At 32.8% G+C, this 13,360-nt stretch overlaps 1 protein-coding gene across 5 annotated transcripts in view; it reads right to left on the bottom strand.

The window, feature by feature from the left end:
• ELP4 (elongator acetyltransferase complex subunit 4) overlaps positions 1 to 13,360 on the bottom strand; it is a 249,516-nt gene that overhangs the window by 177,731 nt on the left and 58,425 nt on the right. For all 5 annotated transcript variants that reach the window (XR_009249865.1, XR_009249866.1, XM_058688538.1 and 2 more), the window contains exons 4-5: positions 12,306 to 12,437; positions 4,610 to 4,749 (exon numbers count right to left, since the gene is read on the bottom strand). Coding sequence is in view for 3 of the 5 variants with exons in the window: in XM_058688538.1 (XP_058544521.1) it covers positions 4,610 to 4,749; positions 12,306 to 12,437 (272 nt within the window). In the remaining 2 variants the exon portion in view is untranslated. The remainder of the gene's footprint in view (positions 1 to 4,609; positions 4,750 to 12,305; positions 12,438 to 13,360) is intronic.

Genomic DNA, 13,360 nt, shown 5'->3' with positions numbered 1-13,360 from the left:
TAGAAAAATGAAGAAAGGCACACATGTAAGCAAGTAATTTCTCTTCATTGGTTAAAATGAGTTTCAGGATTAATAAGTCTCTCTCTCAAAATTTTTAGATATTATCTTTTTACTTTAATCACATCACCAGCAGAATGGCCAATGTGTAAAATCCCTAATCACATTTACATCTTGCCTTTCCCTCAGCTCTGAGATTTGTATTAATGTATCATTTACTATACCCTTTTAATAAAGTAATTCAGCATACTTCTGAATCTTTAGACTTACCTAGAAGTTCTCTATCAAAATTCCTTTCTCATGAGTGAATTTTCTACTTATAACTTCTAAATATATTGTGGTTCTCTGCTTTGTAATGTAAGAGATCTGTAGTTTTGAAATAGAATGTACTCTTACATGGCTATGTTTCAGTTGCTAGTTTTACCCCACTAAATCTTTGAGATAAGAACAAGGCTGTATTAATCTGAGTTATTACTACACTTTGTCCATTGATTCATTAGTTCATCAACTATCAACTCAACACCTGTGTCCTAAATTCATGAAATAAAGAGGTGTAGAAAGCATAACCCCCTTCCTCAAGGATTTCCACTGCTTGAGAGGGAAGATAAAAATGTAGACAATACAAATATCTATACTGTAATGTGCTAAGTGTCCTGACAGAGCATGAACAAAATTAAGTTGGAATTTATGGGGGGGTACATAATTATAATTTGTCTAGGAAAATATTACAGAAGGCTTATACATATGTTCCATTTAAGTGGTAGAGAGACTTGGCCAAATAAGAAAAGGAAGGACTTCTAAAATCTTAAGTAATATTCTTATCCTCTCTCCATTGATTTTCTCCCAGAAGTTCTCCTAAAAAGATAAATGGTTCTTTCAGAATTCAGTTCATTCAAATTAATTAATACAAAACTTCTAGTTCATATGAGAAACTAATGGCCATTTTTTGGGTATCCATGTAAAAACAAAATCATGAATTTCAAAGAAACATATCAAAACAAATTCATTCTGTTTACTACCAACTGTATGTAAAGTCAATATTCAAGATATGGTCTATCAATTAAAAAAAGTAATATTTTACAATATAGCAGGTACATCAATTGGCTTTGGCTTCCATAACAAAATACTATACACTGAGTGGCTTAACCAACAAGAATTAATTCTGTAGAAATTCTGGGGACTAGAAGTCCAAGATCAAGGTGCTAGGAGGGTTGTATCTGGTGAGGGCTCCACCACTGGGTTATAGATGACCACCTTCTTGCTGTGTTGTTCACATGGCCCTTCCTGGATTTGTGCTCAAGGGAAAGAGTAGGAGCTGGATGTCTTTCCCTCTTTTTTAAGAATACCAGTCCTATCACACTAAGGTCCTACCCTCATGACCTCATGCAACCAAAATTACCTCCCAAAGTTTTGTCTCCAAATACCATCATATGTACTTTAACATATAAATTTGGGGTATTGTGGAGGGAACCACAAACATTCATTTTGTAATAGTATGTTAGTAGATTTGTTAATCAATAAGAAAGCTGAAACACCATCCCTAGTATGAAGAATGGCATTATCTTTCTAGTGAGAAAACAGAACTGTCTTTGTATATCTGTTAGCAAAGATTAATTCAAAACTATGTCAAGTTAGGGGCGCCTGGGTGGCTCAGTCGGTTGAGTGTCTGACCTCGGCTCAGGTCATGATCTGGTGGTCTGTGAGTTCGAGCCCCGCATCAGGCTCTGGGCTGACAGCTCAGAGCCTGGAGCCTGCTTTGGATTCTGTGTCTCCCTCTCTCTCTGCCCCCACCTCCCCCCTGCCCTGCTCATGCTCTCTTCTCTCTGTCCAAAATAAATAAACATTAAAAAAAACCCAAAAAACTACATCAAGTTAAAAATAATTTTAGATCACAAACTTATTATCAAAATCAGTTTTCCTATCACTGTTTTGTGTCAACTTACCTGATTTACGACAATGAAATATTAAAACAAAACTATCGGGTAATATTGGTGTGATATTTCTCAGGTTTTTACAGCCAGGCTTTGCTTTGAAACCTTAAATTATATGTATGAACATTTTCCATGGGCAAACCTGCCGATGATTTTAAATCAGTTAATGCAAATTTTAAATGATCTTCAGTTTTTCTCACCATAAAAAAACTTTATGTTTCAACAGTGCCTTCAGAATATATGAAATTATATATTATATCCTCACATCTGATAGTGGGACACAACTATACCCTCTAGTCTTAATAGCAGGAAAAGTATAGACAACTGTAAAGCTTAGCTTTATTGTTCCATAAATGAACCAGTAAAGTTCATTTTAGTGAAATGAGCACATGCTTTTCATAAATTAAATCCCACATGGTAAGTACTCATTTTCAAAATTAATTTAATTACATGTTTAAAGTTTAATTACATTTAATTAAGCATTTAAGTTTAATATGAAATAAATGAATTATCAGTTAACTACTATGAAATGAAATATTGCCTTGATAATTGAAATCTATAAATTTTCCTATTCTATGCAAAACTGCTAGCTCTCAAAAAACATTCTGAAAAAGTATGTATTTTAAAGACTAGAGGACTATATTCTCACAGGTGATCAAGCTGGCACCCAGCTTCATGTGCTGCACATTTACTGCAGGAGCAAATGGAGACAGCCTGGCAGACAAAAAAAAAAGCAGAGGTTTTGAAGACTTAGTCACCAACAGCCTGAAAAAGTGGGAAAGCTACTTAGCATCTCTGACCTCAAGTTTCCTATAAAATGGAGAAAATATTACTTCTTTTGTAGGGTTGTGGGAGGATTAAATGAGCTATCTCATGGTCTAATGCCTGGAACAGTGCCTGACATGGAACAGGTATTCAATAAATGTTAATTCCCTCCTTCTTTTAGTTGCTGATTGAATGAACAAAAATCTTGTACTTTGGGGCTTAAAGAAAGTTTTATTATTTAAATGTTTTATTAGTTACAAAAGTAACACTATATTTTTTGTTCACTTACATCATACTTAATGGACATTTTATATTTTTTATTTCCCTTAGCACTCTATAAATGGAGGCAATATAGCATTATTGTAACACAGAATTTTGAGTCAGAAAGAACCAACTTTGAATCTGGGTTCCACCACCTACTGCTTGAGGAATCAGGGAAAAGTTATTTCCCAAGCCATAAAAGCATATGTATGTCTAGTTTACTGAATGACAAAAATTAAGAATGAGTATAATCAGTATAGTCATTCAAACTTAACAAAATATTACTGATGTAGGTAGGACAAATGGTATCCCCCCGTGCTAATTTTTCACAGAAGGGTATTTATTTTCACTGAATTTAAGGGATTTTCCTAAGGATGGACTCAGCATCAGAACCCAGATTTCTTTCTTTGTTTCTTTACCAGTGTTCTTTCCTCCATAACATAGGAAGGTAAAGGCAAAGGACACCAAAGTGTCTTGAAGCAGTAAAGCAAAAGAAAGAGAGGAATCTGACTTAGGTTAATCCTGGTTCTATCACTTAATAGTTGAGCCTCAAGTAAACAACTTCTTTAAATTTTGGTATCTTCTTCTGGAAAATGGGAATACAGTTATGTTTCATACAAGGGTTTTACTAGACAACAAATGCAATGTGTAGTAGAGTGATTGACACACAGCAGTCAATCATTAATCATTGCTATTAATACTAAGACAACATCAGAGTACCATTTTTGGTAAGTCTCAAGCCACAGAATGGAGAAACCATAATGAAGCAAAGAATTTTTTTTTTTTTGGGGGGGGGGACACAGATTTAATAAAAATAAATAAGACAGCCTTTACTAAATTCTCAAGTAATATTCCTGGAAAAGAGACTTTAGACTTGTAAGTCATTTCAGTTCCTGTCTATTAAATCTCCATTTAATAACTCAGGTCACTTTGAAAATAATGGTTTTACAATATGAAAGAAAATAGAGGCAACACCCTATTCCATGGATTAGTTTCTATGGTTCAACAGTTAAGAATTGAAATTAAATATTCTTAACACTATATATAAATTATTCAATGTCAAGTACTGTAATTTTCAGACTTTTGTCTTAATAAAGTTAGTATCACTATAAACATGTTGTATTTGTTTAATATTTAAAGCTCTTAACTGTAAAACTCAAAAAACCCTACATTGCTCTTAAGGCAATCTAAAAAAATAGAGATTGTTTATTTATAGAATAACTAACTACAAATAGAAAGCCTTAATAAATAAAATATTGGAAAACATATTTACTTTCTGAAAGAACATTTATTGAAAAACAGCATTACTTTATACCATTTTCACTGCTAAGTAGTTTTTAGATATCTATTTGCATTTAGGACTAAAAGACCCCAATTTAAAAACTATTCCACATTTTCTCAAAATTAAAAACAGGAGGTATTATAATACTTTTCAAACTGCAAATTAAGGATAATAGCATATCCAACAGTTATAGGACCAGAAAAAGAAAACTAAATATAAAGAAATATTATGAAACATATATACAAGTAAGATCACATATTTTATAGAAAACATTTATTATTAGGATATGTACCTTTAGTTATGCATTATTTCAAAGAATGTGGTAAAAATGCATTCTATTAACCTGTGAAATCAGAAATGGGTCATTACTTACCATGGTTCTATATTAAGAGTTGAAGATGATTTTTCTGGGAAAAAAAACCCATGCCATTTTGAAGCCTCAATTAGTTCTTGTGGCATCTTTTTTGATGCATCATAATAGTGACCAAATCTTGAAGATGATACTGGTCCAGCCTGTTAAGAAAAGCCATACTGGTCATTAAAAAAATTATTGTTATTATTTTTTAATTATTGTTTTTTTAAACTACAATGTATTCAAACTACATTCAGCAAAATATTGATACATTTATGCATTTTAATGCTGATAAGGAAGAGCTGATACACATAGACTTATTAAATTTCAAAGAAGCATACAACAACTTTTATTATTTTAAATAATAGTTAGAAATCAACCTTTTCATTTCCCATGTTTCTTCACTCCTGGTGGTCACTAAATTTGATAAGAATTCTCTTTGCTTTTCTTACCTTCCTGAGTTGAAAAAAAATTAATATACATGTTTTAATTGTTTTTTAAAGATTCCAGGTTTAAATGATCAATTAAATATGGAGTTGCTAAGAACTAATGAAAACTTAAGCCAATTAAATCATTGGTGAGGGGCTCAAAAAAACTAGCTTTTTAAACATATTGAGCTGAGCATCATTTAAAAACTAAATTCTCACAAGATAGTGTGTATATACATTCAAAATTTCTTGCTAATTTTAAATTAAGCTTACAGTATAAAATGTATTGAGGATACTCCAGATGGGAACAAGGCACATGATAAAGAGGGAGAATGTATATAAACTACATTAGATAAATCAGAAACCTGACATCATCATTAGTTCATTGATGCCTCCTCTTTTGTGCTATTGTCAGTTTCTCCAACAAATTATCTTCTACACAAATAACTCTAATAACTGTTGATGCTGAATTTATGTACATAGGATAGTAAAGGCCTAGTAACAGAACATTCTCATTATATTGCTTTGAATGGATTCTGTGCTGATTCAACTCATTAGAAATATGTACACACCTCTGTACAAAGTTGAACTCCTAACAGGTTCCACCTGGCGATAGTTTCCAATAGTTTCTAATCTAAATTTACATAGTTTCCACTGTCCTGAATGCTATAAAACAGACATATTTCAGAACATTCAACAAAACAGATAATCTGCAGATAATCTCTGCAGAAATGGAAGAGTAAATTCTCATTTTACAAAGTAACTGACAACTTTGAAATTTAGATAAGAAACAGACATTTGCTTGACACTAGATATTTGCATTTTGAGACTTAAAGGATTAATATTCTTCAACTGAATGCCTACCAACATCAACTCTACAGTAACACAGGATAAACAAATTTAAGTCTAATAGAAATATTATTCTCTGATACAGAGTCTGTGAGTTTGGCATTTACTTTCTAAATAAAATGACTGTTTATCCCTCCATAAGACACTGTTCACTTTCATTAAGGAAAGAGACCTATCAATTGGCTCCATCTAATGTTTACAATACAATATATACACAAGTGTGGTTCTCAAAACATGATTTATCTGTTTACCAAGACAGTGTTAACAAATAAAGTATGAGACATTAAAGTATACTTCTTAAAAATAGGGTGAAGTTTTTAAATGTAAAGTTATTAGTATAAAGCAATTTAAACAAGGTCTGTTCTTTGGCCTATAATCTATTCTTTATCTGGATTATAGTTCAGAATGTTTTTACTGCAATCTCTGCTAGAGCTCATCTTTTTATTGTGTAAGTCCAGGCCCCCTTAATGTTTTAGAAAGGCCTTGACTAACTGAACTTTGATCTGATGTCTTCATTGAGAAAAACACCAGGTTGCCCATTTCGGATGCAAATCCTCCTAAGGCCCAATAGAATTTAGTAAAGACAGCAAAAAAGAAGAAACAAGAAGTTTCCAGGATCCTCTTTGAGAATCCTGGGGCACACTGGTGTCCTTAATCCACGCTGCTCCATGGATTAAGGTAGGTGATAACCTTTCCTGATTCAAAAGAATAAGCAGAGTGCCTACAAACTGGGTGGAGACTAGGATTTGGTAATAATAAAACACCATGCAATAAAAGCTTGGTCTATGTCAGAAGCCTCTGAAAAGGCCTCAATGTACCACATTCCCAGGCCTAGTAGGGAAGCTTGCAAAAGCCTACCTGAATCAAATAAGCATGAATAATCTATTTTAGCAGACTGGCCATGGGGAGAGAGAAAGAAAGAGAGACTTTTCGCTTCTTTTAAGTTTGAGTTAATAAATTTATTAGTGCACTGAAGGTTCTTGAAGTCTTGGCCACTCAGAGAAATATGCTAAATTGCCAAGAAGCAAAGTATGCTTTTAAAGTTGCCGTCTCTATTAATGTTTCTAATTATAATATTAATGTGATAGAAATCTCTGATTTGGGATGAATCAAGGCAGAAAATTGATTTCATGCTGTGACAGTTTACATATAGAACACAAATAATTCATTAAAATGTAAGAATAAATTTGGAAGCTTTTCTTATTACCATTATTAATTTTTTAGAAATTATAATTAAATATGGCAACTAAAATATTCACAAGGTAGACATAAAAATTTTTATTAATGATGAAATTTTATTAATCCTTCAATAAAAATGAAAATGGAAAACAAATATACATTTATAGGAAAAATGATTCTGTAAGGTTTTTTTCTACCCGTGACACAAAGCATTAACATACAATCAGATTTTTTAAATAATGTGAAATCATAAAACAAAGACTTCAAGTATTCCTCGGAAAAGAGATAACTAAATGTTTTAAATCTGAGAATAGTAATACTGTATGGAAAAATGTCAACTCCACAAATGAAAGATGCATTAAAAAAATCAAAATATCATCAATAGCTAAGTCAGTTTTACTCAGTTTGTTAAGAACATGTTGCTTTAGTTTTACATTATGAAAACTTCTATTTCACAGTCTCAAACTATCCTTTACGTTTGTCAGTTGTGGAACAGAGTATAATGGACTGGTTCAGTAAAAATTTACTATGATAAGGGAAAATTAACTCTGATGGGGGGGCCAGCAGGGGTACAGAGCAATAAAACAATACCACCCCCTACCTCCAGTATGTTAGAAAGAATCAAAACTTTCAGAGAAAAGTTGCACACAAATAAAGTCTAAATAAGACATTTTCTTATTATTGTTACCATTTCTTGTTTCTCAGTATGGCATAATGGAAAGCAAGAACCCAAATGATTAATTAACCATTTTGAGCCTCAGTTCAATAACTAATAACTATTTTGCTAGGCTGCTGTGAGAATCTAATGCAACACTGGCAATGAATATTTTGTAAATTGTGAAGCACTACGTAAGTGATATTAATTATTGTTATTGTGTCATGATTCACTAGAGAACAGAAGATCCATCACTATCCTTTGCAGTAACATTGCTTTATTGAAAAAATGATATTTGTTGTCACCTGTACCATGCACATATCTATCACAGGACTATTGTGGCTCAATCACTGAGATAGAAAGCCAAGGTATAATGAGGATTTAACATAATAAAGATCTAATATATTGCCATAAAGTGCGAGAGCCTTATAAGCTTTGGTAGTAGAACTATACAATATTAAAGAAATTGGGTCTCAGAATATCCTGTAAGCTACCAATTCTTGGGGTGAAAAGGGAATAGGATTTGATGATTGGACAGGGAAAAAAAGAGCATGCCTACCTAAGACAGAGAGTCAAAATGACAGGACAAGAGAAGGGGGATTTTTTAAAGTCACACACCCCTCCAACTGGAAGAAGCACTGTTTTATGCTTTATTGAGCTATTGTTACTGATTTAGGTGTGCATATTCTTATCTTTTTTTTTTTTTTTTTTTTTTTTTTTTTTTGCATTCCCTAAGTGGGAATGTGACTACAATCTTAGGATCTGGTGGCAACTTATATTAAGAAGCATCTCTGATAAATGCCACAGCTAGTTTTGGACTACTTGTTTAATCTATACTCGTAATAGTGTTAACTATATTTTGTCACAGATAAAATACAGAAAACCCAGGGTTTTGTTGTTTTTAAACTAATAATGGCAAAGTAAAATCTGGATTTATAAAGTAGATGACAGCTGACGACCAAAGTCTATTAATCTCAGAAAATCCTCATTCACAAAATTTCTGTGACAGGCAAATGCACATGCTGGCCAAATTTCAAAGAAAAGCAAAGAAGCCAGAAGACGATTCTATTTTGTAAACTTGACAGAGCTAACTTACAAATACTAAGAAATTTAAGTTTCATCACTGACAGTTAATTTGAAAAAAGCCATTTTTTATTTATATTAATTAATGCAACTTAACTCAGTTTTGCATTTAATTCACATACTATATAATTCATTCACTCATGCATTCAACAAATAACTGGTGAGCACCCACTACAGGCCAGTAAAACAAGATATTCAAAGTCCCTTTCTTCCATTGAGCTTACCTACTAGTAGGAAGACAGAGATAATATTATCTGTTAGGTGATGATAAGTGCCCTGGAGAAAAATAAGACCTTGAAAGGAGATAACAGTGAGAGAGTGATTTTATTTTATAGAGAATGAGAAAAAAAAAATACATTCCTGATAAAGTGATATTTTAGCGGAGAACTCAAGAAAATGGGAGAGGAAGTCATCTAGGAAAATTCAGTGTAAGAAGAGCACAATTTTTAAAACAAACTGTAAACCTTGAAAACTGACCATGGGGCTTATGTTTTGTTTCGTTTCGTTTTGTTTTTAAGGGAGAGAGTGGGGCCAGGAGGGGCAGAGGGAGAGAAAGGGAGACTCCCCAGCAGGCTCCAGGCTATCAGCACAGCCTGGAACCCATGAATCATGAGATCATGACCTGAATCAAAATCAAGAGTCTGATGCTTAATCAACTGAGCCACCCAGGCACCCCTTGCCCCATGTTTAAACAGATTTTGCAACAGCAGTAAAAAAATAAAGCTTTAAGTTTCAGATATTTGCATCTTTACTTATAATTTCAAGTGAAGAATGTTAGTGACCAATGAAAAAACCAAAATATAATGGAGATAAGAGTAAAATAAAGTAAGTAAATGCGAGAGACAAGTGATTTAAATAACCTAAAACTGGACTGTCTTTACAAGAAAGCTGATTTAACTTAGAGCTTTTGTTCATTACAGGTTCTTTCAGAATCCCACTAGAAAAATTAGAATACAGTCATTCTTCACCAAAGAGTCACCATTAAGCCCAGTAACTTAAGTGAAACTATCGGCTGAAAGACATGAATGAAGTTCTTTGCCATTAGGCTTCTCAAGTGCTAGTCCTACACTCCTTGTCTATTTTAATCTCTATCACTCTACTCACATTTTCCTAAGCAGAATAACTACATTTATTTTGGCCTCTTCTACCCAGTTCTCAATCACATCCAAGCTAGGCTATGTCTGTAACAACTGACTATGCAGAGCTTCTTCCCTTTATTTTTTAATACAAATACATGGTGTTATACTGTACACATATACCATGCACATAATACACATATTATGGTATATGTTCATTTATATGGTATATAGTTTATTTAACTAGGTGCTTACTGGTGGACATTTAGGTTCTTTCCAATCTTTTGCTATTAAAAATATACTGCAAAAATAGCTCATATATATTTCATTTTACATGTAAGTAAATATATTCATAATGTAAATGCCCCAAAGGATCAAAGGGTATATGTTTTCTATAATTCTAAAGGCTACTACCAGATTACCCTCCACAGAAATTGTACTTATTTACATTTCCACCAGTAAAGTATAAAAGTACTAATTTACCCACACCTCTGCTAATTTAGTGTCTTACCAAACATTTTAGGTTATTGACAATCTGTTAAGAGAAAAACAGCAGGTCAGTGCAGTTTTAATTTGCATTTTTCTTATTGTAAGTGAAACTGGGCATCTGCTTCTGTATGTTTAAGAGCCACTAAATTTCCTTTGTATATTTCCACCCATTTTAAAAAAATTAGGTTGGTAGACTATTCCTTATTCATTTTAGAAGTTCTTTGTATATAAGGAAAATTTATTCCTTATTCTATCAGTTGCAAATACCCTCGCTTCGGTTTGTAGTTTGTTCACAGTCATGTAAATCATGCTTAAAAATGTATTCAAATAGCTTTTCCAGCTAAATTAGAACAACTTATCATTGCTTAATATGTACCTATGTACCATATTTTATACTTAGTACACAGTTGATACTTAATATTTGCTGAACGACTGAATACATTTATCAAACACCAAATGCTTATAATCTGGGCATTAATACAGATGCTGGAGATACAAGAGAAAATAAAACAGGCTTTCTGCCCTCATAGAGAATTCTGCCTGGTGGAGAAGACAGTTATACCAACAATTACTTATAACATTATATTAGAAGTACTTTAGTATATGTGCTGCCGAAGTGAGCACTATTAGAAGTACTTTAAAATACATGAAGGGCTGGGGCACCTGGGTGGCTCAGTCAGTTGAGCATCCGACTTTGGCTCAGGTCATGATTTCACGGTCCATTAGTTCGAGCCCCGTGTCGGGCTCTGTCCTGACAGCTCAGAGCCTGGAGCCTGCTTTGGATTCTGTGTCTCCCTCTCTCTCTGCCCCTTCCCTGCTCATGCTCTGTCTCTCTCTGTCTCAAAAATAAATAAAACATTAAAAAGAAATTTTTGAAAAAAAAAAATAATAATGAAGGGCTGTGAACACAAAAATAAGAAATTAGATAATTATGTATGGAAAACTGTCAGAGTAGTAACATTCGCACTTGGAGAAGGCTGAGTTGGTGAATAAGAAAGGGAAGATCATTACCAGCATAAATATAAGCTATTTATAAGGAGCAACTCTCATAGGACAGGTGAATATAGTGTTTTATAATCACACAGGAGGAGTTAAAAGGTAGGTTTGGGTAAGGTTCTACAGATCTTATACATAATTTTGAGAAGTGTGTATTTTATATTTCAGGCTTTTAATGGCAAACAGGTTTCATCTTACATATTCACTGGTAGTGACCACCCAGAATATTGCAGAGAATACTAAGGCTTTGTCTAAGCTTGGTTAGAAGGGTGCTATGATATACAGTCTACCATGCATTTAGAAGGAGGCAGTGGAAACAGTATACCAAATTATGCATTTGCAGTTAAGGAGTGTTATAAACATATTTCTGTCCTTGGGGAAGGAACAGTCAATGTGGAAGACTAAGGAAGGGTGGACTATGGGTGCCATGTCTCATATTAAAATTTCTTTCTTTTCTACCAATATGATAATGTCCGGTAGACATTAAAGTGTTCTGAAGACTGAAGTAAACAATCAAAAAAGGAGCTAAGTGAATAGAGCCTTCCCTAGGAGCAGAGTTCATAAGCTTTAGTGGGCAGATTCACTGAAATCTGTTTTCTCAGAAAATTTCCCTTCACTTCCTATCTCTTAGTCTATCCACACCGAATATTTATAGGTATTCAAGCTGGATAGAAATAGCCTTAATGTGTTTGCTTACTCTGGCTTGCAACCGTATAATAAAAGATTCTACATGGAGGGTATAGAAGAAATGAAATCTATTTTGGTAAAAAAAAAAAAAAAATTGCCATAATTTTATTTGTAAGAAATATCATCTTGATAAAATACAAATAAAATATTAGTTATTTAAATGAGCAAATAGATATCGTAGTGCATTTAAAGAATAACAGGTATACCACAAAAGAGTCTATAAGATGAAAACAAGTACATTTACAAATTTTAGAAAAGTTTCTATGTTGACTTGCCTCCATCTTGGGTAATAACTGGTAACGCCAAGCTATTTTCATTTTAATGTTAGATTCTGCTGTTTTATGATTACATGCATCTTCGTCAAAATCTTTTTTAACATTATCATCAAGTAATGGTGCAGGAAGTTCCTAAGAAAACAAAATGACACATTATTCAGCATCTGTGATTTAAAAATGTGACAATTTTCTTAAATGATAATATTAGCAATACTAGAACTTTCCAACGTCTTGATGCCTTAAAAATGATTCAAACATAAAGTCATGACAATATAGCTATTTCTAAAACAGAGGAAATATTATATATATAATATTGTGAAGTTTAATTTTTTAGGAATGAACTAGAATTTAAAGAAAATATTCAAACTTGTATACTATGAAAAGCCAAATGCTATTGCAACAAGAGGTATGCTCTTTTCATATATATATACTATATATTTAAAGCAAAGTCTGGAATTAGCATTTATGTATTGCATTTAAAGCAAAGTCTGAAATTAGCATTTATGTATTGCATTTAATTACTGTTATGTTTCCCGCAAGGTAAAAATACAGCATGTGTGCAATCTGTTTACTGGTTTGTAATACTAGAACGCAAAAAACTCATTCATGAAAATAACAGGTGAAGTAACAACTAAGAATACAGGCATTTATTTTGCCCTTATCAAACGTTACTTTTGTAAATGCAAACCTTTGTCTCTTCTCTTAACAATGAAAATAGATTCAACTCTCATTAAGTGAAGAGGTATTGAAGTCCAATTTTATCTTTTCTTTTTTGGAAGCTGACCTAGGGAGGAACAGCTATAAAAAACATTGAAAACATGTATGTGTGTGTGTGTGTGTGTGTGTGTGTGTGTGTGTGTGTAAAGAGGCACTACAGTAACAACGCAAAGAAAAAAGTACATAAGTTTCTTGGAGAAGGAAAGCACATGAAATTGTTGCCTTTTTTATTAGTCAAAATCATAAAGATAATGTGGGGTGCTGGATTAGTAAACACAATCTTGTGTTATGTCATAAATTAGTCTAAACTGCAACTTTTACTTTGCAAGATCAAATGT

The sequence above is a fragment of the Neofelis nebulosa genome, chromosome 10 (genome assembly GCF_028018385.1).
Source record: "Neofelis nebulosa isolate mNeoNeb1 chromosome 10, mNeoNeb1.pri, whole genome shotgun sequence".
NCBI classification, from domain to species: domain Eukaryota; kingdom Metazoa; phylum Chordata; class Mammalia; order Carnivora; family Felidae; genus Neofelis; species Neofelis nebulosa.
Note: the sequence above shows the minus strand (reverse complement) of the source record. Positions and strands in the feature narration are given on the sequence as shown.